Source organism: Prinia subflava, chromosome 2 (assembly GCF_021018805.1).
Source record: "Prinia subflava isolate CZ2003 ecotype Zambia chromosome 2, Cam_Psub_1.2, whole genome shotgun sequence".
In the NCBI taxonomy this organism is placed as follows: domain Eukaryota; kingdom Metazoa; phylum Chordata; class Aves; order Passeriformes; family Cisticolidae; genus Prinia; species Prinia subflava.
Genome location: NC_086248.1, coordinates 25,779,538 through 25,805,875, shown reverse-complemented (window position 1 = coordinate 25,805,875; position 26,338 = coordinate 25,779,538). Strand labels below are relative to the sequence as shown.

Genomic DNA, 26,338 nt, shown 5'->3' with positions numbered 1-26,338 from the left:
GTGTTTCCCAGTTCTTCCTCCTGACACTGCTGTTCCAGCCCATGGTTGTAACTTGGTCTGAGATCATGCCCTTCTCTCTGAGTCTGCACATACCATAATGAGAATGTGGCAAAGGCTGCTGCCGTGCGGGTCGCAGCTTTCAGCTCTCAAATGACCTACATTTTGTCTCTGGAAATTCTGTCCTGCATCCCTGGGCTGTTTCTTTTTTTAATGTAAGGACTCCAAATTGCCGCTGCTAGTGTGCCTCTGGAGTCTGCACAGACTTACAGGGTCTGCAGGATGCACATTCTCCTCAGAGCCACCAGAACAGGTCTCTGTCCATGTCACGGTTATAAATATTCTGTGATATTTCCAAGAGAATAATGAAGTTCTAGGCTCACCAGACTTGACTGCTGTGACACAGGAATTCAGCAGCTGAAAGCCCCTCTAGGATTTGGGCATCCATACTTTTTAGCAAGCATGGAGTTAATTTCTTTTGTATTTGCTAAAGATTAAGGGAGCAAAAGGCTGTCTCAATCTTTAGCAAATCTTTGCTAAAGATCGAGACAGCTGCTTTCATTATTGTAGGTGGGTGATGTACAGGCCTAAGAATAACCAAACATACAATACCCATACTCTGCATCTACAAGCATTTGACAAACCTTAGTCTGGAAATTACACTTTTACAATGCACTCGGAAACATACATTTTCTGTTGTAATTAGAAAAATGTAGAATGCCACATGCCATAAGTAAAGATGTGGCAAAGATGAAAGTTGTCATCTGAGGCAAATCTCTATGAATTTAATTGCTTTACATGAAATTTGATGTAATGCACTGATATTGAAATAAATAATCTTCTTATAAAGCAGTTTCTCGTATTAATCTAGTGATGTAAGTATATATACCACTTTGTGATTTTGAGGATATTGCTATCAGTGTGAGGATGCATTTGCTTGGTTGTCAGCATCATTGTATTGTGTTTTAAATGGAGAAGACTACATGAGTGAGTGGTTGTCCTTTGATTTCATTGTTGCTGCAGGTTGAAGTGCAGTGGTTTGTTCTTATTTTGGTACAATGTTATTTATAGGTGGATTCAGTTTTAAGGGGAATAGAATTGTTTTGTAAATAAATTTGTGGGAAAACATTGCCAGTAAATTACACATGGAACAAATCCTTAGTTTTTACCTTTAAGAATGTATCAGTTTGCTTCCTCTACTTTGCTATAACCTAAATGTTAGAGACATATATGGTCTTTATCAAATAAAAAGCTTTAAAGCACTTTTGAGATTTACACAGAATATAATATTCCACGTAAACTTGCACTTACATTTCCGCTCAGTGTCTGCTGGAAGTTAATTTTCCTTATTGTTTCACATGGTTTTGTCACATATTGCTGTCATTGTTTTAGTTCATTTTAGTGGCTGTTGCATTTGCAGGCAGACAGGGAGTATAAATGCTGAGGGTTGCAAATCAAAACATTTTCTCAGTTGTAACACTTGAATGCCGTGATTTCTTGAGGAACATGAAAGGGTACTGGAGGATGCAGGCTCCCCAAGAGGATTAGTAGTTGTTCTTCTGTTCATTGCAGGACCTAGACACTGAGCACCAGAACTGGAATTTATGACTTTTGTAAATGTGAATGTGTGTGAGATCCCAAAGTTCACACAGTTACTGAATGAATGAGGCAGTTAAACTGGAGATGAACAGCAGCTCCAGGTAGAGAAGGATGTGGAAACGGGACTGATGTGCCTGAAATTCATCATGTAGACCAGTCACACAACTGTGAAAGTGAGTTTCAAAGCCTGAATCATCTTCCTAGATACCAAGTCTATTCTTTGGGTGTGGCTAACTGTGTCACTTGAACCCTTCCAGGAGAGCACTCCCAGTTCCCTTGACAAGCTGGAGCTTGGAACATACTATCTTGACAAGGTGAATCAAAAATACTCACTGCCTTCATATTGGTGGCTCTCTTTAATATGTATTTTGCAAACACATTCATCCTTCTTGAAGGCTGTAGATGTGCTAAAGCAAGGTAATTATGATGGAATAAATATTAAGTTAAAACCAGATCATTATTAAATATACCTGAGGCATTTCTAATTCTTGTGTTAAAGGAGAATTCAATATTGCTTCTATAATATTCTTTTAAGTGTGAGTCAGATCTTAGCCCAGGATCAAAGAGTAAGTAAAAAGGTACAAGTGAAAAAAATAGCAGATCATTTAATATTTTATCAGGTAGAGGCATCCAAACCACAGTTTTGTTCACCCAGGAGTTTTTGTATGTCAGTGGCAAGACTGTTATGTATTACAGCCTGCATTATTCAAAGCCACTCAGGCCCTCCAGCTCATGCTTGCCATCTCATTTGTCACATACTGTATGTCTTGGTCTTTCAAGGTGTTGTCCTGAAAGTACTTTTTTCTGTGTTATGTTAATGAAGTTTGAAGCACAGTTATGTTGCTTGCAAGAGAATGACATCAGCAGAGTATTACAAATGAGTTCTCAGGCTTTTGGATTCTTTTGATGCTCAAATGCTATAAAACTCAGTAATTTCTATTTTTTTTAAAGAGAATGAGTTGATTTTCTGAGTTGCGATTACTGAGTGCTATGAGCTGTCAGCTTGGAAATTATGAACATTTACAAATCATGGAGTCATGGAATCATAGAATAGTTTGGGTTGGAAAAGACCTTAGAGTTCCAACCCGCCTGCCAGACAGGGACACTTTTCAGTTGATCAGGTTGCTCAGAGCCCCATCCAGCGTGGCCTCAAACACTGCCAGGGCTAGGGCATCCACAGCTTCTCTGGGCAACCTGTTCCACTGCCTCACCACTGCCACAGTGAAGACTTTCTTTCTTATATCTGATCTTAATCTACCCTCTTTCAGTTTAAGGCCATTCTGCCTTGTCCTGTCACTCTATGCCCACGTAAATAGCCCCTCTCCCTCTCTCTTGTAGGGTCCCTTCAGGAACTGGAAGGCTGCTCTAAGGTCTCCCCAGGGCCCTCTCTTCTCTAGGCTGAGCAACCCCAGCTCTCTCAGTCTGTCTTCATAGGAGAGGTGCTCCAGCCCCTGATCAGCTTCATGGCCTCCTCTGGATGCACTCCAACAACCAAATGCTGATAATGGGAGGGAAAAGTCACATTTGTTGTATACCTATTTAGCACAGTGATTGATTCTTTACAGTTAGAAAATCTGTTACATTGCTAGCAAACTACAGAGTGATTACTGTCTATATGTTTTAAATCTGGGGTTGCAATCAGCAGAGTTAAATGAAATGTACAATCAGGTGTCAGCTGCATTGGTTACTACTATTGCAATTAGTCCTGTGTACTGTGGAGGAGGAGGCTCTGTAGGTCCTCTGGTCTGCATGTTAAAATGCAAGTTGGGGCATTTCCAGTTTGGAGAATGGACGTGCTCTTTCTGAGCCCAGTATGTTACCCACATAAACTAAGGGAAAGCTCTCTGCCAGATAATGGAGTTAATTCTGGCTATTTTCTTTCTGTAAGCTCATCACTGTGAGGAGAAAAAAAAAAGAAGAAAAAGAGTCTATTCAGTTAGTGTGCAGTCTGCTCTTTGAACAGATTGCCACGGGAGGTGGCTTTTGAGAATCAGCTCATGAACAGTAGCAATTTACTTAATGGTATTTATCCTGCATTGTCCCAGTTTGTATTCTGTTCTGTCACATCTCACTGAACGGACAAGTAGAGCACAATATCTGTTCTCTGAAATTTGTATTATTTTCACCTGAATTATGGTTGCAATAAAATTAGACATCTGTCTGATGTCTTATCTGAGCTGTTTGGGAACAGAATTCAGCAGCAGTTTGAGTCTTTGAATTAACTGAGTCTTAACTGTTTCCTCCTTGCCAATGTTGTTTTGGAATGCTTTGCTCCTCTTTAAATATTTTTTTGCATTACTGTCTCAGGTCAGCCAACAATTTATTAAAAAATCTTGAAATATACTTGATTTTCTTCTCCAAGTATAGTGGAAGTAGAAGATAATGAGATGGAAAAAAAAATTAATTTCTTGAATTTGCCCTTAGTAACAAAGAACGACAAAAAAAAAAGGCAGTATAGAAAATGCAGCAGAGGAAGTGAAAGAACCTGAGTTTCATAAAATATTTTGGAGTGCTTTCACAGGCTCGTTTAATTTCCACAGAGCTATGTGAGTTTGCATGTGTCAATCGCTTTAAAGTAATGCTTTGCTTTGACTATGGATGTGACTTGACAATAAAATCGTTTGCATAGTGTTCAGTATATGTAAATTGATACTTAAATGCTGCTGTAAGTATAATTACTTCCAGCAGCAAAAGGCAAAATCAAGTTGACTAACAGAGTTTTTAATTAGATTAACATAAGCCATTTGTGATTTAATACAATGTTTTCTACAAAATTAGATACTGTATGCATGTATGTTAAATCAGTCCATTAACACACTGGGTCCAAATTAACTCTTGTTATAATTTCCTTGACTGTTCAGAAATTTGTGTTTTATGCTATATTTGAGTAGTCCACTAACATACATGGGAAAGATGCATTATTTTTATGGTTGGGTATTCAACCCTAACTTATCCTGGTTCTTGTTGACTTAGAGCTTATGTTGGCAAATACATCATCTGGCAAAGAGAAATCTTTCACATAATATAAAATCATAGTCAGTTCAGTAAGAGTAAGATGATGTGCATGAAGTCCCACTGTTTTCCTACTTCTTTAGATACTCATTTAACATTACAAACTCTTCAAGTTAGAAAAAGTTGTGAGGTTGCTGCCAGTTAGCAAAGAGCAGATGGTGTTTATTACTGTGACCGGTAAATTGTGTATCTGTGGGAGTAATAAGCTCAATTAGCCAAATGTTGATTGTGCTTTTAAGTGTTGTAGTCTCGGTACCTATTTCCATACCTGTGAGTATGCTCAGTATAAACTTACTTGTGCACTTTGGAAAAAGCTCAGTGGTGCACTTCTGCAGCCTGAAGTGTTGGCATTTGTATAAATACCATTTTAGATAATGTCTTGCAAGCAAGTGAGCCAGTCTTAGACATACAATTCCAATAATTCCTTATTACTTTATGTTTTATTTTCCTGTAAATAATAGTAGTTGACTACTTCAAGCTTGGCTAGAATAAATGTTAAATGCCAGGTGGCTTTGTGTCCTAAAGAATCCTCTTGCCCTTCACTCAATAAAATACAAATCCAGTACAGGGGAAAGTCATGTTTAGCTTAGCATGCTCTGCACTATGCAGTTCAAATCATCCTGGCTGTGGGCAGGGGCATATTCCACTAGAGCAGGTTGCTGAGAACCCTATCCAGCCTTGCCTTGAAAATTGGGATCCTCTTTCTCATTTGGAGTTGCAAAAGCAGGCTCTGGTGTCTTTCTGTCTGCAGAAGCTGGTGCTGCTGCACTGCCTTTGAGCAGTAATACCCTCTTTGATATCTGAGCCTGATGATTTAATAGCAGTAGTTTCAGCAGTCACTTCTTCACAATCCAAATAAGCAGTAGTTACTACATACATTCAGTAAGGTCTGTTTGGGGTTTTTTAAACATACTTGACAGCTCTTCAGGGTCAAGATCATGTCTTCCTGCATGGCTATGCAGTGCCTGATACAATGAGTCTCTCTGGATACCTCTGCAACTAAATAATAAAACCTTTACAATTAACAACTTTTTAATTGAGGATTTAATATAGATCCACAACTTTAATTTGTTCCTTGGCTCTTCCTCAATTATCTCGCCTTAGATTTAAAAACAGAACTACATAAAATAAAATGCTTGGATGTTCTACAGATTAGCAGATTTTAATAAATGACATCACTAATGCATGTATTAGAGAAAGAGCCATTCACATTTTCCTAGCTTAAGAAAATTTAACTGAATAAGAGTATATCAGACACAATTTTTTTCTTTTTATCAGAAAATTTACTTTCATTTTAAGGCTCATTTAAATTGCTGTATTTGAATGCCACAACTTGTTACCAGAATTCTGACCGAAAACTTGTAAAAGTGAGAGGATATTTTTCATATCTCAGTGTAGACTTATATCGAGAAGATTTTTGTCTGGAGTTGCTGACCGTCTGTTTCATGGAGTTATGCCAAAAATATATTTTCACTCTAGATCTAGATGCTTGCAGTGAGCTAGTAAATAGCATATTCTTCAAGCACACCATAAATGTGAGTTCCCAGCACTTCTCAAGATAAAAAAAGGTACAATAAAACCCCATTTATTTATTAGGTAAATCTTCTAGTCACAGTAACTTTAATAATTCTAACTTTGTTAATCAGATTTAATTTATTCTTGAAGCAATTCCACTGATTTAAACATGAAATTAATTTGGCTTAGAGTTTTCAATAAGCTGTATTTTGCCTTTGAGCATTTCATTTTTCTGTGCACAGCCTGGCATTGGGTTATTGTTCAAAGCCTAACACAGAGATGAGACCCAGTGAGCTCTGTTGGAAAGGGCAGCTTTCTCCTTCGGTTCTGGGGCTGCTGCAGAGACATTTCTGTCATACAAGACTATAAGAAAGTGGTAGCACACGTTCTTTGGAGTAGATGTCCAGGGTGCATTCATTTTCTGCTTCTGCTGTTTGCTGTCTCCTGACATGCCCTGCTAAAGTAGAGCCTTGCAAAGTTCCGTCCTGCCGAACAGGTGTCTTAGAATCTCTTCTGAGACAGCAAGCATCACATCACATTGCTGTAGTACAGAAATAATGTTGCATGCTTATCTAGGACATAAATTAATTTTGCTGAAGCCAAGAAGTACTAGATATTGAATGGGGTAAGCAGCTGCACATATAGAGAGAGACAAACTCTGCAGAATCTTCTGAGGAATAGAATAGAATAGAATAGAATAGAATAGAATAGAATAGAATAGAATAGAATAGAATAGAATAGAATAGAATAGAATAGAATAGAATAGAATAGAATAGAATAGAATAGAATAGAATAGAATAGAATAGAATAGAATAGAATAGAATAGAATAGAATAGAATAGTTCCAGTAGGATAAAACCTACAATGCTTAGTCCAAATGCCTGACCAATTCAGGGCTGACCGAAAGTTAAAGCAAGTTATTACAGTCACTGTAATACAATGCTTACAAAATGTTGAGAAGAAAAAAAAAATGCCTTCATAATAGTCCAGTACTGCCTTAGCATGAAGTCCTTTGTGCATATCAAAACATAAGATACTTTTGAAATAAATGCTGTTCTAAATGAAATGAGCTATCGGAAGTCCTAGAATAGGACCTTAATTATAGGCAGGGTCTCCATCAGTAAGGTTTTATTCAGGCATGACTCTCTGTCTTCTCCCCTTTTCTGTAGACCAGGACTGAATTTCAAAAGATTCTTCCCCACCCCTTACCCCCATTCTGCTCTCCATGAATAAGGACAGAATTTTGTGAGGATAAGTTGCTGTGAAAATGGAATGACACTTTGTCTCTCCAGAAAGGAACTGATAGCAGCAGTGAACAAAACACTGAGAAATAATAAACCTGTTTCATGTTGTCAAGCCAGGGCTGTTTTGCTGCTTCTAGAATAAATTAATTTCTTCTCCCAGTTCAGGGCTTTGTTCTGCATTATCTTACAGCTGGAAACATTTGTCTTATCCCATTCGTTATTTATCTGGCTTTTGCTACTGCTATGAGCACTGATCTGTGTATAAAACAGAAACAGTCACTGACACAAATGTGTTTTTTGAATGGTAAGTATATTCCTTGATTCTGGTTGTAAAATCCTATTAAATTAGATTTTATAAAGTAATAAGTGTTACAGTTCTAGTAGAAATGTATTCGGGCTGCATCAAACAAGGAAACAAATATTCTTCTAAGTGTAATCATGGATTTTCTACCAGTCATTGTACTCGGTTTGAGGCTTGGATGCTGATGCTGTAAACTATACCTTAGATTTGTTATACCTGTGGTATGTTATCCTGAGGTAGTTTGAACAAAAACTTTGATGAAAATTGAGGAGGCAGAGATTTGGCTTTGAGCATCTTACTGTCTGCTTGTGTGGGGTGAAGTGTGAAAGTAATCAGGATGCAGATAAATCTGCTGAAACTGTGTGTATATATTGGCTGGGGAAGATGTTGGAGATACTGGCTGTAGATAAAGGAAAGATCTATTGAGCTGTATTCTCTGTCAGGTTTTATTTTGCAGAGGAGAAGGTTTATTGCACAGCTGTTGATACATGAAGCATCATGTGCATTTGATTATAAGTAAAGTTTCCCTCGCTTTCATTTTCCCCTGAAGACATGCATCATCTCCCCAGACAAATTACAAAAAAATCTAAGAAAATAATGTATAAAATCTCTGCCATAAACCAGGAAGGGTTTCTGCAAGCAGGTAGAAACCCTAGCTTATGTTCATAAACATGATTGAAAAGTTAAGCCACCTATAAAAACATCTAGTAACACAGCAATATCTTTCAAGTGGAAGTTTGTTTGGTCCCCAGCAGTGAAAGCTTTCTGTTCATACTCTCTCTTGTATATGTCAGCATTTCTCAGCTATCCTCTCCTGATATGACCAGATATTATTTCAGAGACTTAGAGCTACTATTACTTGGAGAAAATTTTTACACATGGCAGAATTGGATTGGATCTGAGATTGCAGAATAAGATCTACAGTTCCAGCTGCTGTACCAGGAATGTGTGTGTGGGGGCAAGGCTCACTGTTATTTGCAGTCCAGCTGCCTGAGTTTCCTCATCTTCCTTCACTGCTCTGTGCTCAGGTTGTGTGTGCATGTGTATGGCTGTAACTGGAGCCTAAACCTTCCAGCATTAAAATCAGTTCTGCCCAGCATATATCTTCGTTTTAAAAAAGACAAGAGAAATGAAGTTGTGTTTCAGATTTCCTACATTTTGTGCTGTTCACTGAAACATCCTCTTTCTTACGTGCTTCTTTCACCTATATGTGAACATAAAGTAGTCGAGTCAAAATTGCTCTACCAGTACTTTCAGACCTTGGGGAGTTTTAGGATTATAGATTGTACTGAGGATATCCAGTGGCCCCCGACATGCTGGGAAGACTGAGCACAACAGTAGGATGCCAGATACAGTGCTGTGGCTTTCCTGCAACTTTAGACAAAACCAAACTAAGAGCAATTCAGTTTTTTAATTGTAAGTAACTGCTTCCTTCCTGGTATGTGTTTGGTAGATAGTGGATGAAATGTGTCTGTCTGCTACATAATCAATAGAATTAAAATCCCCAGCCGCTTATTTCCTGTGAAGTGATTAAAATCCACTTAGTGCGTAGCATGGTCTACACTGGCCGTACTGCTTCTTTGCAACAATATGTCAAGGTAATGATTGTACAGTTTATGAAGTGCTTAAATATAAATGGTCAACATAAATCTTCAGAGTGTATTTTAATAGTTTCATTCCATTCAGAGAACAAATATAGTCAAGCTTTCATTTGCCTTCTCGTAGTTTCCCCTGAAATAACGTTACAGTTCTTTCACCTTTCGAGGGGTAGCTTTTCTTAATATTAACAAACACTGAAAGGATGCAGCAGGACAGGGTTCTTGCCTGATTGCTGATGTCTAAGTGTCACAAAAGATTTGGTGGTGTAACTTGTGACACCTTCCCTTCTGCACGTGAGGGGGTCCCTGCAGAGAAACAAGTGCTCTGCTGTTTGCTCAGCCGTGCCTAATCAACCATTATATACATGCGTATGTAAATGGGTGATTTCTGAAATCTTATTTCTATCAATAGATTAAGTCTGCCATCTAGAATGAAAGTTTGGTTCTTGCCATTTCTTCCTCATTGTTTTGTTTATTTTCATACAAAATTGAATAATCAATTTGAAGCCAACAACAACTTCTAAGCCAAGTTTTCCCTGGAAAAGGTAGAGCAAAGGTAGAGTTTGAAGATGTAAAATTGTTGATACGTTGATTGGGACACTGGCTCAAAATCCTACCCTATTTTGAAGGGTTGATAACTTTTATTAAATCAACAGGTAGAGTTGGAAAAAAGTAAAAACATACAAGTTTGAAAAATCTGGTTTTGGAGCTTCAAATCATGCTAAATTTTCCTGCAAATTCGCTTCCTACTTCCCCCACAGACACATTATCTTGCAAAAATCAATTATTTTGGTTTAGGTGGCAGTAGATTTTATGGAACATGTTTACTTTTCCTGTGATTGCAGGAATTTCCTTAGATAGTTTAACCAGTATTTGAAGGAAGTTAAAAAATATTTTTAATTAAGACACTGGACTAAAAGCCAACTTGGGATTTGGAGCATCTGGCATGATTCAGAGTTTGGGTATTACTAACATGGCTGATGCATTTGTGTTGTTATATTCTTGCTGGTTAAAGTGAAGACAATAATATTTCTCCTTTTTTTCATTTTAAAAATAGAAGGTAGTGCAAAACAAAGTATATTATAACATCTTTATAGACTTATGTGTGTATTTTTGACAGCAACATTTTCTTGATAGATATTTCTTATTGTCATGTTCTTTTTCTCTGAGATAAGACCAAGGAAGTGCTGATACAATAATTTTTTTTTGCTTTGGTGGAGCTCACTCCTTATTGAAAAAGCCAGACTAGAATACTGTCTGTTCAGAGTTGAACATAATTTCGAAACATCTTAAGCAAGTGCTGATGATGTCCAGTCAGCTTCTGAAGACCTCCAGAGCATTTTTTAAAGATGCTGGAAATAATAAAAATAATAAATCAAAGAGACTATTGATTGCAGAATAAACAAACTACTTAATAGACTCCCCACTTTTTGCTGCTTTGTGTCCACATAATATTTATTGTTCTGTCTTCTGATTTTCATGTAGATGTCTTTTCATACAGAGAAAAACTGTTGTATGTGTAACATGAAGTTTGCAGTGTTTAGGAATACTAGCAGTGTGGCAGACAAAGCTGTGTTCATTTTAGAAAATGCCCTTGAATATCTACCAATATCTACTGATTGTCATTTATTCTGGTGCTGGCAAAACAGGTGTTTGAAGCCGATACACAAAACACCACTTATTTTCAAATCAATAAACAAAGCATCAAATCTTAAGACTGTCTAAAGGTCCAACTTTGCAGGATATATTGCTTGCCAGTAGAACTGGCTAACTTGGGAAAGAGCCTGGGCATTCTCTGAGTTTCAGCAGTACTGTCTCATGAGCGAATATCTTGTTTAGCAATTCACTAAACCTAGCAGCCACTGGCCTAGAGAAAAGCCTCCCGGGGCTCAAATAAACCATGAGTGCTTTGACTCTCTTTCACACTAGAGGAGTAAATATCTTTGTTCTCCAGTCTTTTTTCTCTGTCAATTGGGCTCAAAGCTAAGTAGGAGTATTTCTTTCAAAGGAAAGTAAAATTTTCTTGTTTAATCATCATGTTTATTTATTATGTTTTTGGAAAAGTACTTGTGGATGTGAAAGAGTTCTCTTATTTTCATTCTAGTTCAATTTTGTTGGGAAATTGCTTGGACCAAGAGGAAACTCTTTGAAGAGGTTACAAGAAGAAACAGGTGCAAAAATGTCCATCCTGGGAAAAGGATCCATGAGGGATAAAGCTAAGGTACTGTGTCTGGATTCTGGTTGCAATTAGTGTTGAAACGTATGTTGTTTTAGGTGTTACACTTAGATTCCCTGTCTATTTATTAATGACTCAATTAAAAGGCCTTTAATAGACTCTTAACTCCAAGGCTAGTTTGTTTTTTTCCTGTTATATCATGTGCTTAAATATATTTTTTTATTGCTATGCCAACCTTCCTTAGACTTTCACAGTCACTATAGTACCACTGTTATTTAAATAATTCACCTAGAAGTGAAACCAATTTAAAGTTAATTTGTTTTGAGAGAAGTCTCTTTCCCCTTTGAAAGTACAATTTATATATATTTCTGCTTTAATACTCATGTACATAAATGAGTTTTGTCTTTTGTTTTCTGTTTCTTTAGCAATGGGGTTTTTTTTAATGTTGAATATTTATTCAGGATATAGTTCTAGGAAAAGATAACAAAGTGGACATTTTGCTTAAAATGCACTATAGATCAAGAAAAAAAATGTAAGAAGTGTAAAAATGCACTATAGATAAAGAAAAAAAAGGTATTTGGAATCACAGCCTGGTTAATGCCCTTAATTACTTGCAGGTAAGTGTTACTCCTCCTCAACAGTTCCCTGCCCAGTTTATGTACTGAACATGATGTTCTGTGGTATGGAATATCCCTTTGGCCAGTTTGGGTCAGCTGTCCTGGCTCTGCTCCCTCCTGGCTTCTTGTGCAGCTCCTCACTGGCAGAGCACAAGACACTCAAAGGTCCTTGGCTTGGGGTAAGCAATACTTAACAGCAACCTAAACATTACTGTGTTATCAATATTATTCTCACACTAAATCCCAAACCAACATGGTACCATTTAGTAGGAAGAAAATTAATCCTATCCCAGCTAGAACTAGGACATTAGGGAAGCCTTCATGTATATTTGAGCCAAGGAACAAGTACTATTTGCATTGTGATGTCTTCTTTTAAAGTCTGTAGAGCAGCAGTATTGTGGTCAACACAGAAATAATGACTGCTAATTTCACTGTGCTTTAACTGTGTGTAGCCTCTAGTAATGTTGTGCATTATTCTTCTTTCTGTTGCCTCTGTCATTAATCTCAATGGCTGAAATTATATGCTGAAATAATATTAAAAGCAATAATGTGATGAAATAAAGAAAAGACCAATCAGGATTTTTGGTTGGCATTAGTTGGTCTTGGTAATGTGTATCAGCAATCACATAGACATTATGAGGTCTGCAATTGCAATTTTCAAAAAAATAAACCCACAAACCAGACAAATTAGTCACACTGGTTGTATTTAATTTTTCGGAGTTTTCCTTATGACATTTTAGTCAGACATTTAGTGACATTTCAGTTATGATTATAAGATAATAAATGTTAAATACACTATTGATTTTATTTCCAAGTATTGGAGGTAAAATATTTTAATTACTTATGTCTAGCTTCTGTAATCATAAATACTTCCCTGGATGAGAGAATGTATGTGCTGCTAAGTAGCAGTAATTTGCATCAGTACTATATCTGATGCCCACTCACTCCATTCTCAGCCACCCACTCAGATTATTATTGCTGAGAGCATAAATTGCCGAGATAGGGGAGTGTAAAAATGTTTAAACACATTAACAGACACGTAGACACGTAGACAGACTAGAGGTTCTGATTTTGAGATAGGTCACTCTTCTGAGCATATAATTTGATTTTCGTCTGATCATAATGAACAGTGACAACATGACAGGTACTACATTCATTTATGAGTATGTCAGCAAAATTAAGGGTATTTTATTTTCCTCTTCAAAAGGTTTTTAGTCCTTAAGAATAATCTGAAATTTAGTATGAGCTTCATGGAAACTCATAAGACTGGTGTAAAAAAATGAAGTTCTAGGGTAAACTGGCATTAAATATAGCAGTCATGAAAGCAATTTCTGTAGAGAAAGGCTCATAAGCAATTTATCTTAATCCAATTAAGACATTACTGACTCAAAAGAAAACAAAATCCCTGTGCAATTACAGGGAGAGATAGGAATTTTCTGATCCATGTACATCACTCTTACCAGTTCCTAGCAAAAGAATGTGAGAATGATCATGGGATGGGTAATAGTTACAATTAGCACTTCAGAGAGACTATTTTACGTTGAGATCCTGGTAAACTGTAAAGAAAATATGTTTGGCTGTGAGCATAAATAATGGTGTGAATTGCTACATTCCTAAGGAAAATACAACTTGCTCTGGTTAAAACAGTTTTCTTGTCAAAGAACAAGTGCACTAGTATCATTTGTGCAGTATTTTCACTGATTTAAATACAAATTACCAAAGTCTGGAGGCTTTTTGTGGGTTTTTTTGAACCATAAAAGAAATCAGTTTATGTTTATTGGCTGATAGATCTTTGTTTTGCAGGAGTGTTCAAGAACAATCTATGTAATTTCTCTGTAGAAACTCGAATTTCCTTAAAGCTCTCTATGTTATGCCATGAGCCATAGCAGTCTCTAGACAGACTGGATGCATGTGAGATTTTCCCCTCCAGTCTGGTGCAGCTGGATGCTGAGTTGTATCAGAGAAGCAGAAACAGAATTTCTGCTGAAAAGTGCTAAATACATTTATGCCCTGGATCCCCAGATACTTAAATCTTCAAAAAGAACTGATGTGCTGATTCGAGGGTTTTTAGTGCTAAAATGACAATAGGGAGGATCTTGGCTCAGCAGTGTAATTTTGGTCAGTAATTTTGGTCATACAGAGGGGCAGTTTCTGTGTCTGGGAAGCAGATTAAATCAACAGAGGTATGTCTGTTCTTCAGAATTTATTTATCTTCTTTAAAGAAAGCTGTGGGTAAATTTTGGAGACTAAAGATTTTAGGCTGTTTCCTTCCAGAGCAACAGGGAACACTTGTTTAGAGTGACTTGAGATTTTTGAGAATGCTGTGCCTACCGTGTGGGAACAGGATAAATTAATTTGAAAAGGCAGTGCAACTTAACTAAAATGGGTATTATGAACAGCTCCAGTAGTGCACAAAATACCACATAGCTATGTCTGCATGTCACAGAAGGTTGTGTTACCAGTTACTGAAGAGATGCCCAAGTATAACTGCATCAGTAGTTATTTTTTTAAGAACATTTTTATTTTAAAAGTGTCCTAAAGGAATCTGTTTGCAAAGAGCAGTAAGAATAATAGAATGTTTTAATTTTGCTTTAATAATATTTAAAGTGTTAGACAAAGATTTTTGGTTACTTTTCATTTAGTTTAAAAAATGAAAAACAGATTTTTAACCTGCATATCTTTTCCTGAAAACTCGTTCATCACCTGTAAGATATTTAGAAGACTGATCAGTTATTTAAACTAAAAGGAGTCACATTTTCTTTCTCCAAACATATTTTTGAACCACATTTTACTTATGTAGAGCAGGATTTGGAAATTAGTGTCCTGATAAAAAGGTTATATATAAGATTAAAAAAAGTTAAACCATTGATTTTTATAGTACCACATGAGCTGTCAGACATACATGAAGGAAAATGTAAGTCACAGTGTTTGCATTAAATCTTCTGCATGCTGATGTACAATTGCCATTCCAATCTAAAACTTTTTTACCTAGAGAAATCTTGTCAACACCATTTTCTATTTTGCACACTATCTCTTTATTACCCATTTCTCTCATTGCTTAAACTTCTCCTTATTTCTGTCTTTTGTCCTGACTATTGAAAGGATTCTTTTATTAAAGGATTCATGTTGTCTTCCTATAAAACATGGAAAATTAAAGACGAAACTTGAGCTCCAGATTGAGAACCACATAAACTATTTGACTGTGACTCAGTGCTTTATAAGCTACTGAGCACTTTTAACTGCTGCCTTCTTCAAGTTTCAGTTTTTGTTAAAACTAGTTCTTAAGGAAGGAGGAGGGAATTGCAGTCGAACTACATGCCTTTCATTAGTCCGTGGGTTAAGTCCTTTCCAAAGAAGGTCCACTGTCACTGAACAACAGCTTTTCCTGTTAAACAGAATTTGTTTCATTACCTTTTCTTTGTAAGAAACACCAAGCATTAAGAACTTGTCTGTACCTAAAAAGATCTGAAATCAGCACAGAGAAACTACTGAGATGCAATTGTTAGCATGTTGGCTTTAGGGTGGTTTTTAACAGATGTGTAATGTGAGTGCCTTGAAAAAGATTTTGAAAATACGGGGTAGTTGCAGTGCACATTGGTCTCTTCCCTATGAATTCCAAGTGCTGTGAGGTCAGTCCTGCAACTTTTAACTAAATGTTTCAATATCTTACAGGATTAAGTCCTTATGTAATGTGAATAATGCCCAATAGGTTTTCGTTTGAAGCACAATGGTTTTTTCATTAGGTCATGACCACCATGGATGTAGTGTCCTAACAGTGGAAAGTTAGTTCTCCGATAGGATTCTCTTGACGTCATTGTTTTTTCACAAAAGTTAAAAATTAATGCTCAGATAGCCCAAAAGGGAAGAAAAAAAAAGTTGCAGCTTTTGTCTGTAGGATGTTGTGGTCCAAGCATTGCGTTATATTCTTTCCCAATGGTATTGCTTCACTGAAATACGAGATCAAAGGTGTTGTCTTCAGTGTCCAGAGTTTTAAAAGCTTTTGAGTGTCACTGCCTGTCAAAATGTTTAAGGTCATGCAGTATTGGTACACATGCAATATTTTTTCCAAGTGAGAGCGGCAGCATTCTCAACAAGAATAAGAAGTTACAAAAGACTTAGAAAGTTTTTTAAAAAAGCAAAACATAACAAACCAAAAATCGCCTAGTGGTCTGTTGCTCGAGATTTCACACTGGTGCCACTCTACCTGTGCCTGTAAGGTTTCTTGCTCTGCCTTATGGCAATGGTAGTTTAGCTCAGTGTGTTGCCAGGCATTTCAGCTCTTATAGTTGGAGATAGAAATTTGGAAATTCCTATAAAAACTCCATTTTAGTTTTATAAAAGATAACCTTTAGATTTACTTCCAACCTGCTGGGAATTTTGACTTGGACTTTATGCAAAATTTCTGAAATGTTAATTTCTTAGGCAAGGTATTTCTATTCCCTTAAAGTACTCCTTTTACATCTTCAGCTGGAAAATCTCTAAGGGAAAGATAGAGTAATGTGTGGCATTTAATTTAGAAAACTAGTTCACAGCTAGGAGCATCAATAGTAGTTTGAAATCACTAATTGGTGCTCACCCATTTTGTCTTTTTCTGTTAGGTCTTCCTTTCTTGTGTTTAAAAGTTGTAAGGACTTTGTATTTTTATTTCTACAGAAAAGGTACCTTACAGCTTACAACCATTTCACTCCACAAACAGGTTTATGACCAAGGGCAGGAGTGGGCCCTCAGCTTGCCTTCAAGATGTGAAATAGCAGGCAACCCCATCTTTTGAAACTGAAATCTTCAATGACCATTTGCAAAAAAATGTTAACTCTTGAAATCCTACAATAATCTGCATTCTCTCAATTTTTCCTTTAAAGTGAGCATGTTAAAAGGTGCCAAAGGCTTTCACACTCTAAAGCTAGGATTTTACTTGAAAAAACATTCTAAATAAAATACTTTCTCCTTATACAGAGAAAACATAAATCTGTTGGCAGGCGCAGATTAAAAGAAGATATCATCTTTATCACTGTTTCCTCCAGTGTTACTTGTATTCTAGCAACTTCCAGATGCTCAACGACCCATTTCTTGCAAAATACCTGTGTATATCACCCCTAGTGAGTTGTAAAGTCCCTTGTTCCCCTGATAGGGGAGGCAGTTTGAGGTAAGTACAGATCACAACCAATATTTTGTAGAATAGCTTTTATTCTGTAGCAAATCATTGCAATTGTTTAGGTTTCTGCTAAAGGCAGATAATTATTCTCACAAGCTATTCACCTTATTGAGTGTCACATCTGAATTGCAGTCTCACAATTACCTGGTTAGAGCAACATTTGGGAAGACAACTCTAACTATAGACTCAGAAAATAGAGGGCGTTAGTAGCAGGTCAATGGTAGGTGTTCAGAAAGTCTGTAAGAGAATCCTCTATTTCATCAGAGGCATATAGTCTTCATCTGCACAGAGCAGTCATCTTTGATACAGGCCAAGTTCCAAACTCACACAGACACAAATGTGTGCTCGTTCACCAGCATCAGTAGGCTCCAGGGCTTGCCAGTCCTTGGCAAGCTTTCATGCACCACCTTCTCAGCACATACTTTTCATTCCTTTGGCTTTCTTCTTTCTTTTTCTTGAAACTATTTTTCCATCTAAACTCACAGTTGCCTATAGAATCAATTAGTGAGAAGTCAGTGGATGAGACATTAATGAGAAATGATTTTTCCATTGCTTCTCTTAGGTGTCACATGTCAGTGAGTTATCTGCCCCCCTTATGTTTCACCAGCTCCTCAGATCTGTGCAAATCAGCTTGTTTCCAGAAGGTTGATCTTTCTCTTTTTTTCAGAAAACTCCATGTTACCCAGAGTGCAACACCTAGAAAAAACAAGTTGCATTTTTGGCTTCTCAGCCACATCCTTTTAACTAAATTTGTATTTTTTTGATATCACAGTAAACTGAATGCTTTCAGTCATTTATCCTCCCTCTGGCACAGAAAGAATATGTTTATTCAGTGAGAGTTTTTCCAGATTTGGAGTAATAAACCTCTTATTTTCTTGTCTGATCCCTGCATATTTTGGTTTTTATGCCTCTTACCTGTCTGCCAGTGATGTGGTGCTACAAATGGTCTTGGGAGAGACAAGAGGACTGTTGTCTTTCCCAAGGTCATTTGTAGCACCACATCCCTGGTGGACAGGAGCATCTTCTGTATAATAGTTTTTGCAGGTTCCATTAGTTACCTATTTGTCTGACTTGCTGGCTGAAGTGGAATCAAGCTCAAAAATATGCAGCCATTGAGCCAAAAGAGTTAACTGGCCCCACTGGGATAAATTCTTCCCTTCCTGATATTCAACTGCATACCTAATCCAGGAGATGCCTTGTGATAGATAGCTCCCTATATATCAGAAAGCTCATCTGTGTTAACAGGCATCTCCCAGTAACTTGGGGTTTGGAACCTGGCTAAAAATAACAATTGCCTCTTTTCCTTCAGTTTATGCAGTTTCAAATGATCTGCAGCAGAGTAGTCCCTGGCTTTTTCAGTTTATGCTATAAAATTTTGGAAATCCATTTCTTTCTGTTTCTCTAAGTTTGTTTCTTTGCAGTATGGATTTTTCCTTACAAAGGTGGTTTGTTATATTTATGTCAGAGTTTTACAATGTTTTCTCTGACATCCTTCTCTGAATTTTAGAATGGATTTAAGTACATAGTCCATCTTGCTATAGAGAAAACAGCCTTTTACCCGATTCCTTTTTGGTTAAGAGCAAGTCTGCTTTTTTTTCACTGGAAAAAACCCACTGGGTAATCATTCTGACCTTGCTTAGAGGAGTTAGGCTTCAAGTAAGCTTTTTGGAAGCTTTGTTATCTGTATGTATATGTGAGAGAGAAAGGAAGATGTGTGTGTGATATATTGCTCCAATTCCTGGTTGAGCACCAGGTCTTTCTGTAAGCCAGTTCCTTCTGGTTTTTTTCCTACACAGTGACTAGGGATGTCTGTCTCTTAACCATTTTAAATTCTCAAGCTATTGAATGTTCAACTTTTCTATCCCCAAAAGATGCACAGTCACTTCCACAGTCTCAAGATCAATTTTTAACTCATTTCCTAAATGTTTCTACACATTGGTAGGAATTGCATTTTAAATGGAGTTGACATCACTTACATTTTAAGAGGAGTATAGCTCAAGTAAAACTGCTTTGCAATTATCACCAAATTAGTCAACAGTGTTCCTTTCACTTTGATATAAAACCTGCTGCCTTCTCAAATCGTACTTGATTTGATTGTGCTAAATGGGGATGATGTACTACATTTTTCTTTTTCTGCTGAGTTTCATGCAGCATGTAAAGACAAAGCATCAGTATCAAACCATTCCTTGGTTTGGAAAAAGAGGTCTATGTTGGAAAAAGATAGTGTCAGAACCCATCAAGTTACTGCTTCCTGCCCATACATGAGGCAGTGCAGCTCCTTGTCTCTGCAGCAGTGGCTTCCACCTTGTTTGAGTCTCTCAGACTTTAGAAAAATCTTTTCTCTAGTGATGTGGCTTGTGGTGCTGCCTGTAAGTTCAGACCTGCATTTGAGAATCTAGGTCTGAAGATTGGGCACTGGGGCACTCTGTTGACTTCTCCAGTCAAGTTTCAGTTCTTCTCTGCATTTCCTGCCTGGGCACTGTAGGAGTATGTGAACAGGACGTTTTTTGTCTCATTAGAGAAGTCATTTATGTTTCTCAGGAAGCAACCTGTTCCTGCCCTCATGGCAGCTGGAAATTCTTTAGGTGCACTTTTGTAAAAAACAGTACTACTGAGTTTTTGTCAGCAGACTTTTACAGCATTCTAATATTATAGCTAGAGCCCAATTTACTGCAGCTTATTTACTCACATGTACACAGTGTCAGTTTCTGAAAAGGGACACAGGATGTTGCACAAAGTAGATGTTATTCCTCAGTATTGGAGTTTGTTTTCAGGGTTCAAGATCTGGACTGTCACAGAGTCAAGAATTAGCTGTCAGGAATTGCTGGGTCACGGGAGCATCACATTTATCTCCTGACCACTTCTTATCTGGTGCCTCCCTAAGGCAACAGTAACAAAAAAGACCTTGGTGAAGATTGCTCTGGTAGCATTTTGCTCAGTAAATATTCCCCAGGAGAGAAAAATCCTAAATTGAACAATTGAAAAAAAGCCTTTATGTTCTTTTTGTATGTCAGAGACAACTTTTGGACTATAAACTTTGGGCTGTAAATATTGGAAACAGTCTGCCTCGTTGATTCTGTAACTTATTTGTCTGTGATTTCTTGAACAAGGCCATAAATGCCAAACAATTTGTGCAAGTTTGTGTGCTTATTCAAAAAAACCGAACTGAAATCTCTGATAGTTTTGATATTCTTGTTTTAATGAATTTTTTTGGTATTAAATAAAAAAGACTTACATTTTTTTCATACACACATGGAATATTGGAACACAAGGTTTTATTTTAAATTTGAAAATTTAAATTGGCATAAAAATTGAGATTCATATCTTCCTACCTTAGACCTGTATTAATCACTGATGAAAAATAAAGTCCATAGATTCTTACATGCCAAGACAAGTTAAAACAACCAGGAAAATGGGACACTTATTTGAGTACTTTAAATGTTCGTAATATAAATAAAATTTGAAAAATTGTTGCAATATTCTCCTTTGATGCATCCATAAGATCTCCTCTAACACTTTCAGAGTCTCAGAAAAGCATTTCTTGCTTTTCTTGCATTTCTTGCCACTGCTGGAGCCAGTGGCAGTTTTACCAATGACCAGTGCGAGGAATAAATCACTCTTATTATTTAGCTGAGTGAGCAAATGAAATTCAAATGCCACCTCCTTATAGTTCTCTATTTATTTTTAGACTAGAGCTCCAGTCTAAAGAGTGAGGTGTTAGAGTGGCTGTAGGGATTCAACAAGATATAGCAATGCAAGTATTTCCTACTAGCACAATTCATACAGTGATATGATGCTTCCATGTAATTAGTGATGACATTTTCAAAACAGAATAGCCAAGAGGGCAATTGAGCTCTGTGTTAAATATTTCATACTCTGAAGCTGGTAGTTAAGAAAATTGCGTTGTCCTCACAGTAGAATCACATCAGACCTCCAGCAGATGCTGCTTTATTACTGATATAACACAGTGGTGATATTAAAAGTCTTTATGGCCTCCCTTGAATATGATGTTAGAACAGACTTACATATTTTGTAGTTCAAACAGGACATTTGTAAGACTTAGACTGCTGGCTTTAAAAAGGTGGGACACATTCTTTTCTTTCTACAAAATTAGGTATTTGTTTTGCCCCTGCTTCCAAAGGGCAAAACATTGAGGTAGTGCTTCAGCTTTATTCTCTCTGAGTTGAAGATAATGGAAGGCCATGAAACTTTAAAGACGGCAAGGCAAAGAAGTGGCAAGAGAGCAATGGGGGAAGGGTAAAGATAGCCCTCAGCAAAGAAGAAGTTAACATGCTTTCTGTTTTGTCAGCTTGTAAATGTTTAGTAATTTTTTTACCTGAAAGCAGTTTAAATTTTCTGTTTGTGGAGTATTGTAAGGTTTTCTAAATATACCAGCAAAACAAACAAAGCTGTGTACACATGTTTTATTACACAGCATTAGAAACAAGCTGCCAAGTGACTCAGCTGCAATCACCTCTCTGTCTGCACTGGTGCCAGTTTGACACCCAGAAGTCTCAATTTCACGTGCAGACCTGTGGCAAACTTGTTGAATTCAGCTCACTTGTATTTCATTGGTCAGAGAACCAGCTGGTGCCTGTTGGCAGTGTCCTGCTGCTGCAGGGGCACTCCCGGGCCTCACCTCTCCCAGGAGGTTTGGTTGTGTGACCATGCACCCAACTGGGAGATCCCCTTCTCCTGCACATGGCATTTGCAATCCTGAATGGCATTGTCAGGGTGAGTCCTGGCACTGATGTCCCTGCCTGTGGAACAGGCAATAAGTTTTCCTAAAAAAAAAATAAACACGAGAAGAAATAAATCAGCATATTCATGTGTGAGAGATGGGAAGATAAAAAAAAAGAGAGACAAAGAAATTAAAGTAAATTAACTCAATTGCTTACAGCAATTCAGGGGACTGAATATGTTTTCACATGGATGTTTTTTCCCATCTATACTTACTCAGAACAATGATTTATATTCTGAAGTATTTTATTTATCTACATGCAGCTTCATAAAGACCAGGTTTGATCTTGCTGAGTTTAGTTTTATGATTACTATTATTATTATTGTTCTTCCTTTTTTACATATAGATAAATGCAGAAAGAACTTCTTTCAATTATTTGTAGCAATTACATTAAATCCCAGTTTTCCATGCATAATGTTATCTGTACTCCTGAGGATCATGATAAATACTTTTAATATACTTTAATGGGCTACTCTTACAAGGAATTTTGCACTGCCACAATAGAGGCAGCATTACAGTAAATTAAATTACAGTGCACACAATTAAATAGAATAATGAAAAAAACCCTCAGACTTGGAGCAACAACTCTTTGGAGTCCCCTGAAATTCAATTCCACAAGAAACATAATAGAAGAAGATGGTGAGTGGTATTTAGATAGTTAAGTTAGATATTATTTACTTTGTAATATCTTCATCAGGGATTAATGTTCTCTTATTCAGAGGCATTGATTAGTCTCTGGATCATTTTTTAGATTGATTACTGTTGTAATGTAGCATTACTTTTTCATTTATCTACCCAACATCAATATAACTTTAGAGATATAACTTCATCGCAGTACAGTTGTTATGCAATCCACAATAATTTGTGGCTTCTCAATAATAGCTTTAAGGAAATCTGTACAGATTTAATTTGAGTTTATAGCCATTTATTGCAAGAAAAAGCACCCCATCCTCCTTTCATCTTCTCTGAAAAAAAAATTCTCTGACAGAGGAGTATGCTCTGACAAGGTATGTTTCTGTTTTATCCAACATAGCTTAAGTAGGGCATATGTGCAGCTCTGACAGTTATGTTTTGAATATGCAGCAAAATCAGAAGGTATAGTATTAGCATTGCAAATGATACTTACTTTTATCCTAATTTTTCTAGTTTGTGTTATTTTCATTGGCGGCGAACATGAATTCAATCCAATTTGGAGCTGGCACTTGGAGCCTCCAGGACTATAAAGTTTTCCTTTAGTTCCCACCACTGCGTGGCTTTGGCTTTATTTCTGATTCTTACTTTCTCTACAGGAAGCATCACAGCTCCTGTCTATCTAATTTAGAGGTGTCTACAGAGAATTAATTTGTTGACAATTATAAATCTTACAAATGTAATCTCAGAAATTAACATGCACTGAATTTAGTGCATGTTTATGCACTAAATTCAGAGTTTTCTGAGTTCAGATGAATGAGCTGTTATCCCTACAAAATATATGCCTGTCATGGGTTAACACTGGCCAGATGTTAATGTACTTATGAATATATGTTTTTTCTGTAACAACTACTGTGGGATGTGATCAGGAACAGAGCAGAGCAGGCTTAAATATTGAAACAAATAAAACCCCAAAACTTTATTACATTACATAAGAACAGAGACAGAAAACTCTTAAACACACACAGAGACAGAAATAAAAACTTTCCAGAACATTTTTTCTCTTCTCCTAGTTTCTACCCCCCACACATTACTCTTCACAGACTAAACCTTTGGGTTTTAAATCAAACAATCACTATTCAAGAAAAAACCTAATCTTCAATTCAGCAAGGGAGAGAAGAGTCTCTCCTGCACTACAGACTGTTCTTCAGAAAACACGGGTCTACCTCTTATGTGTTCCCATGTCACCCATGGCACCGCCCAGAGAAGTCTGCCAGGGTGACACTCTCTTTTTCCTATGTCCAGCGCTCTCACCGCTGTCCATAGTCTAAAGCTGCATACAGGGCTCTTTTAAGGATACTTGCGTGCCGAGCTCTCCCCTTTTTACCCAGGGGCCGGGGTTCCAGGAGCAGGTCTGCCCTGAGGGCAGAGGGCTCCACCTCACCCTCCCCCTCTTTTCTCTGCTGGCTCTACTCTTCAAGTGCCAGTTACTGTAGCAAAAGCAAGGGCAGCTGCATCCACCCAAAATGCAGTTTATGTTCAAAAGAGACTTAAGTTCAGTCCATGGCTGACATTATGCAAGAAAAGTCCAGCTCAACAGCCACTCCTCTTCAATCTCTGCCCATCTGGGTTTTTTTATCTTCCTTTATCATTTCGGTCTCAGGCTGTTTCTCTCTCTTCTGAAACTACTAGTCATGAGAATCAATGTCTAAGAAAAGTTTCTTTCTGCCAAGAAAGGGTTAAGAGTTTCTAGCTCTTGGCAGGGTGCGGGCTCAGGCACTCCTAGGTTGGGCAACTCCCACCTGGCTGGGCACCTTCTCCCGGAGTTTGGGGGGGGGGGAGGGTGAGCACATGCGGAAAGCACTTCTACAGTTTTCTACTCTTCCATCCTGGATGGAGCCAGCTCAGCTCAAAGCTTGTTCACTCTCTTCTCCCTGAGGCTCCAGCTCACCTCAGCTCAGCTGCATGGTTCTCTTCTAGCTCGGCCACGTGGTTCTCGTCCCCCACCCAGCCTTGAAAGCCAGGCAGAGGAAGTGTTGCCCTGCTGAAGCTGAGATCTAAAAAGAGGCTGAACCCTCTTAGAGTCTTGCTTTTAACTTTTTGTGTCCTCAGGGGTGTGTCTAAACTTCTGAGTGACCAATCTAAGTGCTAACAGAAAAGGTGATCACTGATTAGCCTGCCCACATCCCCCTAGAAAAATTTACCTCCCCCCGCAACTACAACAATGCCTTACCTAAGGACATCTGTGGGTATGCTCAAGGCTTTCAGGATCTTTTGCCTGGTTTTTTACTGATATGATATTTTATCTATATGTGAATTCAGATATTCCATTGGTTTGAATCAGATCAAGTCCATTTATAATACAAAATAGAATGCATTTTTATTTTTGCAGAATTTGTGGAGGAGATGAGAGAGGTAGCAGTTAGTGATTAAAATCAAAACAAAGCCTTATTTACCCTAATCCCTGCCTCCTGTCATCTTCTTCCTTTCACAGTCTCTAAGAAATTTCTTTGAAACCAAGTCTTTAGAAGTAACCCTAGCACTTACTGGACTCCGATCTCATAAACTGTGTTTAGAAGACATAGGAGCACAGCTTGGATTTTTTAATGAATGTGCAAATGTTTTGCTGAATTTTGGCCTTACTGGCAAGTCTTCCCTTCCTGAGCTTAGAAACCCTACAGTGAAAGTCAATGGCTGCACTGTGTGTTTGTTCTTTGGTGCTCCAACAGATGAATGGTTTAGGGGGTGTCTATAAACTCTAAATATTTCACTTAAGAATCATATTTATGAAGTGATGAGGAAAAATAAATGAAAACATCTCTGTTTTTCTGTCCAGCTGCAGGTCCTGCTTCATTTCCTCTTATGTTGAAAAAGTCTGCTACCAAATGCTTTTTTATCTGTCATGAGAGAAAAGAAAAATAGTGCTTTCTTTGTATTATGTTGTTAATCTTTCTCCAGGGGTCGGCTTACAGAATGAAGGGATATAGGGAATGTCCAGCAAGTCTTAATTCCTTAATTAAAAATATAATTAGCCATCTATATAACTCTCAACTCTAGTGTAACACTGGTTATATTGCGTCTCTACCTTTTAGGAGGCTTGATCTGAAGGTACATATGTAAGTTCAAAAATTAATGCTTCACATTTCTTTAAATTGATGTAGCAAATGTGTACTCTTGAATAGTTTGACAATAAATTATTAATTCCGTTTTACTATTTCAAGGACAGACCCTGAGTTTCAACTGTTGCAAACAGAATTAATATTTTAGTTTGTTCTTTTAAAGATTTGTCTGAAATTGCTAAAACATGCTCTACAGAAATGAATCTCTTGTAATCATCACTGGGTTAGATACAGGAAGCTTTTTCTTCAACTACTTTTAAATAGAAGGCTCAAGCATGATGCTGAAAAGTGTATGGTAAAAAATGATGCAATATTGAACCTTGAATTATTTTTTTTTTGCCCCCTTTATGATCCAGACCGTGGATAATTTGTAATGAAGACCTAATTGCAGCTTTCCAGTAGCTGAAGGGAGCCTACAACAAAGATGGAGAGAGATCATTCACTTACAGGAGCCTGTAGTGACAGAACAAGGGGTGGTGGCTTCAAACTGAAAGAGAGCAGGTTTAGATTAAATATTAGGAAAAAAATCTTTACTGTAGGGTGGTGAGACATGAACAGGTTGCCCAGGGATGTTGTGGATGCCCCATCCCTGGAAGAGTTCAAGGTTTGCATGAGGCTCTGAGCAATCTGATCTAGTG

General features: G+C 37.4%; 1 protein-coding gene across 1 annotated transcript in view; it reads left to right on the top strand.

The window, feature by feature from the left end:
• Positions 1 to 26,338, top strand: part of KHDRBS2 (KH RNA binding domain containing, signal transduction associated 2) — a 319,671-nt gene that overhangs the window by 100,154 nt on the left and 193,179 nt on the right. The window contains exon 3 of the mRNA XM_063389417.1: positions 11,370 to 11,486. Coding sequence (XP_063245487.1) covers positions 11,370 to 11,486 — 117 coding nt within the window. The remainder of the gene's footprint in view (positions 1 to 11,369; positions 11,487 to 26,338) is intronic.